The 7,322-nt window shown below is 36.2% G+C and overlaps 1 protein-coding gene across 1 annotated transcript; it reads left to right on the forward strand.

The window, feature by feature from the left end:
• The first annotated feature begins 656 nt into the window (after positions 1 to 656).
• LOC120075922 (MACPF domain-containing protein At4g24290-like) lies at positions 657 to 6,235 on the forward strand. Its single transcript, XM_039029671.1, is given in 8 exon segments — positions 657 to 1,007; positions 1,010 to 1,305; positions 2,520 to 2,758; positions 3,415 to 3,607; positions 3,716 to 3,793; positions 3,877 to 4,060; positions 4,509 to 4,675; positions 5,316 to 6,235. Coding segments are annotated over 8 exon segments (2,010 nt in total). The 5' UTR covers positions 657 to 862; the 3' UTR covers positions 6,024 to 6,235.
• The last annotated feature ends 1,087 nt before the right edge of the window (positions 6,236 to 7,322 follow it).

Genomic DNA, 7,322 nt, shown 5'->3' on the forward strand with positions numbered 1-7,322 from the left:
ACCAATGTGCAACAAAAGTTAATCTACTTTAAAGTTTAAAATTTTAAAATCACGATCATGAGCAATTGATGAGAAGTTTAGTAAAATTCAACCACAAAAGTTGAACTTAGGGGTGTACATAGTATGTGTTGGATTAGGTTGAGGGGTTTTTTTGATCTATATGAAAATTCGAGTTGGCTGGATTGACAACCTCAAACCCAACCCAACCCTTAAAATTGGAGTTGGGTTGTCGGGTTATATTTTCTTTTTCCTTTTTAGTTAAGAATATGTAAATTTATATACAACACATGATCCAATCAATCCAACAATCCACGACCCAATCAATCCAACAAAAAATATATAAATAATTCAGGTTGGGTTAGATCAACCTAAAATTTTTTTATAGTCAATCCACGACCCAATCAATCCAACAAAAAATAGAAAAAATTTAACTCGACATAAAAACAAAACTAATCCAACTAAACTCTTACATTTTAGATTTAGTAGTTAAGATCATTTAGATTGTTGGATTATTTGAAGACCCTTCTGTTTGTGGTTTTTGGTATGCATTTTGAATTTGGATTTGAAAAGAATAATTTTTAGGGCAACTAAAGGTTGAAATTTGACATTGAAAGGGAGGTGGTAGTTGGTATTTTAGGTTTGGTAATCAAATGGACAATTTGACTTCACGGTGGACCTTCCGCCGTCCTTTCCGCCGGAGAGTCAAACCACGTGGGGTCGCTCCGTCGTATTCACCAATTTTACCTTTGAATTTTTCTTCTTTTCCTCAATTTCACTTCGAATTTGAGACCGACAAGTTTCTGAATCCGAAAAATGTTTTTCATTATTTTTCAATTCGTATTTGGTCTGTTGTCAGTCTACCATGATTCCTATTTTATCTGGTCAAATTTGGAGGCAGGTCAAAATTTTAGATCTGTACCTACTACTTCTACTTCTTCTTCTTCTTCCTTCTCTGACCTTTTTGAATCTTATTCCATTTGCGTGGTTTCTCCGATTCTTTGTTGATCATCATCATCCTTCGCCGACCTTGCTGTTGGACGTTCCGCGATGCTCTCGCCGGAGAAGTCTGTTGAGGTTCGAGCTTTGGATTGTTTGGGGCGAGGGTTTGATCTGACGAATGATTTTAGGTTGAAATTTGTGAAGGGAAATGGTGTCGGAGGACGGAGGTTGGTGGTGGTCGACGATGTAAACAAAAGGGATATGGTGTTTCCCGATGGAGCTGTCGTTCGGGGAGTTTCTCAGGATATTCGTTGTGATAAAGGAGATCGAATTCGCTTCAAATCCGATGTTCTTCAGTTCAATCAGGTTCTCCACCTTTTTTCCATCTCTTTTCTCTTCTCATGATCACTCTGTGAATAGTTTCTTTAATTTAATCTCGTGGATTACGTTTGAAGTTCAATTCGGTGGAAATCAAAAGTTGGGTTGAATTTGATTCACGGATGAAATTTGAATTTTCTCAAAACTCAGTAAGTAGGCGTATGTAGCATGAAGTTGCTTTTTATCTATTTACTTATTCTGTTTCCCTTGAAGAGGTGGGGCTACCAAAACATTGAACAAAGTCGCGAGTTTAACTGATGTTCATCAAACCAATCTTTCGAAGAATTTTTGTTGGTTAATTATATAATCGATTTGACAACATCTACAGAAGCTACACAGTAAATTATTAGAGTTTGAATTACGTCACATCGTTTCCTTTGTCTCGTGCGTATGTCCGGGCTGTAAATTTTTGTAAGCATGGATGCACTATTTCAAAAGATTGCTCATTGAATGTCAACAATAATTAAACCCCAGTAAATGGTTAGTGGTTACGAAATACCAATGATAGCTTATGGACTTTACTATTTGGTTACTCCAGATGTAAATTTATGCAAACTTATATTGTTTTGAAGGTCTCTCAACTTGAATTCCGATTCTTAGATATTGGCAAAACTCAAAAAGTATATAATACCAACATCTTGGGAAAACATGTATACCTTTTCTCTTTCTTTTTTGGATAAGAGGGAATACATGTATACTATACTTCACTCATAAGTAACATCCAAAACTACCGCCTAACTAACATCTAAAAAAATAATTTGTAGTTCTTTGGCTGCTTCTTGGTGTGCAAGTTGGAAGCCTTTTGCAACTATTCCATAGTTGTAATTTGTGGACTTCTTTCTAATCTCATCTTTCAAGGTTTACCAATTTGGGGATTTTTTTTAATTATTTTTTAAATTTATTCTTTTATTATTTATTTTACTCTATAATCTATTATTATTATTATTATTATTTGTAAGGGTCCTCGTAAATGTGGGTGAAATGTCTTTCTTTTTTGAGAACGTTTATAACTTTGAACATCGTTGAAAGCTTTCAATAATCAATGAGAAGTTTGTTTTTTTTCTTTACTTCATGAAGTGGTCCATGAAAAGAAAAAGAGAAAAAGGAACTAACATCTGACGCATATTCTGGATAAATTGGACTGTTTTCACAGTGCAACTCTAAAAACTAAAAGTTCATATGTTTGGTTGTTTTCTATGCAGATGTCTGAGACATTGAATCAGAAATCTTCCATCCAAGGAAAAGTTCCTTCGGGCTATTTTAACTCTATGTTTGATTTGAGTGGAGACTGGTTTCATGATGCTGCTGATGCCAATTATCTTGCTTTTGATGGTTATTTTATCGCACTATACTATTTGCATTTAACGGCCTCTCCCCTTGTATTGCAAGACGAAGTGAAGAAAGCTGTTCCATCTAATTGGGATCCAGCATCTTTGTCCAGGTACTTTCTAGATACAGTGCTTGCCTTGTCTTTTCGTGTTAAGTTTCTGTTCAACTTCACAATTCTTGGTGGATTTTTTATTTGCTAATAATCTTCTTTTATTGACATAACTCGAAATAAAAAATCATAAAGGTAATTGTAGTTGTTAATACTTGCTAAGTTTATGATGTGATGGATGATACTTCAGTAATTAATGACAGATTTAGCAAAATAAGTTGTTACGTCTTTAATGAAACTCACAATACTCGGCATAACTTCACTTCCTTCTGTTTCCTTGTAGTTTTACACATACATAGTTAGTGTTCATTGTTGTGCACAGTTTTGAAGGTGTTTTTTCTTCTATTATAATGATATAAAGTTGGTTGATAAATGATACCAAGTACCAATGTTTGTGGCTGGATAAGTAGATTTGTATTTAAAAGAAAAGAATGTACAATGTGAGGAAGGGAACATTAGTTGTCCAATTTTAGACCTGAGAAGTTAGATGATTATAGAAACTGTCTAATTGGCACCGATTAAAGGCAAAGGATATTTCAAATGGCTTTATTCAACGTTTACTTGAGTTTTATGGTCATTGCTATGCACTCCTATAATATGATGCTCAGCAGTTTCTTTTTTGAGTTTCATATTTTTTAACACTAATGAATAGTAGGCAGGTTCATACAGACGTATGGAACACATATAATAGTAGGAACGGCTATTGGAGGTCAAGATTTAATTTCAGTACGGCAGAGACCTTCCTCGCCAATACCTCCTGCTGAGCTTCGTAGACATTTGGAGGATCTTGGAGACATTTTGTTTTCCGATAAAAGAAGTCCTTCTACTCTGCAGAGGAAAAGAGATGGAAAGGTATATCAGGACACAAAAATTTGTTCAATTCCTTTCCTGAAACAAAGAGGAAGTATGATCGAAAAAGTAATCCTTCAATGAATAATTGAATATAGTCTTCTCTTGTAGGTTCCAGAACTATTCACACGAATTTTGCAGTCAAGTTCTATACAGTTGACCAGTATTTCAGAAACATCAAGCAAGGATGTAAGTCGAGAATGAAAAATCTGAGCTTGTTCTGAAAAATGTTTCAGCCTGTAATTGTCTCATATTTACTCGGAACGTAACAGGGAATCACCTTAATTTGCTCCAAGAGAGGAGGGGATCCCTTCCTGCATAGTCATACTAGCTGGCTCCAGACTGTTAGCTCAAAACCAGAAGTTATCTTATTCAGATTTGTACCTATTACTTCACTTCTTACTGGGGTTGCAGGCAGTGGTTATCTTAGCCATGCAATAAACTTGTACTTACGCTGTAAGCAATTTCATGCTTGTTGTAGTATTAACTCTTGTTTCACTTTACATTTTTCCCTGTTTCCTTTCCGGTTGAACTCCTTGCTGTGTTGTATTGTTTCTGGAAAAATAGCCTTTTAGCATGTATCTATCTTAACGTCAAACAAATGGTGCAAAATTGTAGGTAGAATTTTTACCAGACTTTTCTGATGTAAATTGAGCATATTTATCTAGTCGAATGGGATGTAACGAATAATCCTAGAAGTTGTACACTCCTAGATGCACTTATTGACTTCTCTGAGCTGAGTAATTATGTTGGTTCATTAGTTGATCCTCCTGGTCTTTTTCTCTCAAAATAGTATTACTGTTCCCAACCCTGAACTTCAATTCTTAATAATGAGATTAAAGTTCTTTGTTAATCTAGTAATATTCATCAGTATAGATCTGCTGAATTGCTTCTACCATTATAGATAAACCTTCTTTGGGGGACTTGCAATACTTCTTGGAGTTCCAAATTCCAACACAATGGGCACCAAACTTCTGTGAGTTGCCTCTTGGGCATCAGAGGAAAAAGGCTACTTGTCCCACCCTGCAGTTCACTTTTATGAGTCCTAGGACGTACATCACCCCCACCCAGGTATTCAATTTTTTTCTATTTGTATTCTACAAAAGCTGCATGATCTCCAAACAAGAACTTAATTAATTAGAAACTTCTGATTTGTTCTTAGCATACATTTTGGTTGGTAATATGGGAACACCATAAAATGTTCCAGCATATTTCCACAAAAATGATTTCAAAATCTTATACGCATGAGAATTGTTCTTAGATCGAACTTCGAGTTATAACGTGTTTAGATATAGGTTTTTTCTTATTTAATGTGCTATTGTGGACACCTTTTCTTCCTTCCTTTCTTTCTTTCTTTTTTATTTTTTATTTTATTTTTTTATTTTTTATTTTTAAGAATGAATTATATTGTTCTTTCTTAAATATTGACTTTATCATTTACAAAAATATTAATATTTCCGAGTTTCCATTCAAGCACAGTTCTGGGAGAAAATAAAGAAAGAAAATCTGTTAGTTTTTTTAACATTTGGGTAATTCCTTGCGTAGAGAACACCTTGTTTATTAAAATTCATCTTTACCAGAGGAATAACATTCGGTTTGCATAACAATGTAAAATAAGCCTGTTTCTTGCATTTCTCTGGATTAAGCAGCATATGCTATCTGATTCTCATTCACTATTGACCTTGTTTTGGTATTTAAATTTTCCTTTCAGGTCACAAGTAGTACAAAACCGTTAGTTGGCCTTCGCCTGTATTTAGAAGGGAAGAAATCCAATTGGTTGGCTTTACATGTACAGCATCTGACCAGCCTTCCCAAAGTCATGGCTAGATTGATGGGCACATCTAATGTATCAAGTCGAAGCCGGTGGCTAGGTTCCGATGACAGTGACTCCAATAGCCAATTCCTAGAACCTATTAAATGGAAAAGCTATTCAAATGTGTGCACTTCAGTCGTCAGGCATGATCCCAACTGGTTGCAGCAAGATGGAGATGGTGTTTACATTGTAACGGGAGCTCAGCTCATCAGCAAAGGGAAATGGCCTAAGACAATACTTCATCTCCGCCTGCAGTTCACTCACTTGCCCAATTGCACCATTCGAAGAACTGAGTGGGCTGCTGCTCGTGAAACTTCTCGAAAGTCGACTTTCCTCATGAATTTAAGCACGACATTCACGTTCACACAGCGAGCTGCTGGTGATAAAAAGAAGCAGGTCCCAGGTGCTCTGAACTCTGGTGTCTATGGTGAGGCACCACCAGTCCCAGTTCGATCAAAAAAGCTTCTCAAATATGTGGATACAGCTGAGGTGGTAAGGGGGCCACACGATGCTCCCGGACATTGGCTAGTAACGGCTGCTAAGTTGGTAACTGAGGGTGGTAAGATTGGTTTGAATGTAAAGTTTGCATTGTTAGATTACAGTTGATATAAAAAGTAGAGTTTGATTGTATAGTGGACATAGGCTTATATTTCATTGAAGGGATTTCATCAATTTTCTCACAGTTTTGGGGTGGCATATTTAATGTCATATTATATTATATATATTGGATTTGTTGTACAGAGTAACAGTTGAAGATGATAAGAGATCACAGTGCTGTATTTGGTGTTCATTTTTATTTTAAATCTGTCTCGAAATCATATTGACAGACGGTTTTTAAGTCAAATTATTTTATAAGTTAATAGTAATCGAACTTTTCTTCATGATCTCTGTGATGGGTATTTAGCTCACCAACATGAGTTGAGTTGATATAATATACCAACTCATTGTTTGGTCCACCAACTTTAAATGTCGGTGGAGTTGAGTTGGTATATTTTATCAATTCACCCCAACTCATTTCAACTCTTCCTTCTTCCCATGTTTTCAATGGCTTCATCCATTGCCTATTGTCACACTCTAAGAACTAACTCCGGATTCCGACAACCACCTCCAATGACAATTCTGAGTTTCGACAACTACCTTCGATGAAAATTTCGGCAACGAAATCCGGACTCCAACAATCACCTTTGATGACAGCTCTAGCGATCAACTCTGAGAGGACAACCTTCGTGCGACTAACTCCGACAACCAATCCTGGCCTTCGACAACCATCTCCGGTAACCTAACTCCGACTACCACCTTTGCGCTACCAACTCAGATTACCAATTGCCTTTGACAACAAACTCCGATGACCAACTCTGACAACCACCTTCGTATGCTCCGACAACCATCTCCGACTACAAACTCTGATGAAAATCGCCTTCGATGATCACCTTTGAGCAAGCAACTCCGACAACCAACTCAGGACTTCGACAACCACATTCAACAACAAACTCTGACAATCAACTTTAATACCATCTTTATGTGACTAACTTCGGGCTCCGATAGTCACCTTCGACTACAATCTCCAACGAAAATCATCTTCGATGATTAATTTCGACGACTACTTTTGTCCGACCAACTTCGGGATTCGAAAACCACCTTCGATGACAAACTTTGACAGTCAACTCCAATACACCTTCATGCGACTAACTTCAGTCTTCGACAACCACCTCCGACTACAAACTCCAGCAAAAATCATCTTCGATAATCAACTTTGGCAACCACTTTCAACTACTATAAGACTCATGACTATTATAGTATGTTGTAGGGTTGTTGATTATATAAAAAATATTATATTGTCTACATTAAGTGCAATATTTATACGTAATGAGTTCACATATCAAATGAGTGTTAATAATATTTAGA

The sequence above is a fragment of the Benincasa hispida genome, chromosome 4 (assembly GCF_009727055.1).
Source record: "Benincasa hispida cultivar B227 chromosome 4, ASM972705v1, whole genome shotgun sequence".
Lineage (NCBI taxonomy): Eukaryota > Viridiplantae > Streptophyta > Magnoliopsida > Cucurbitales > Cucurbitaceae > Benincasa > Benincasa hispida.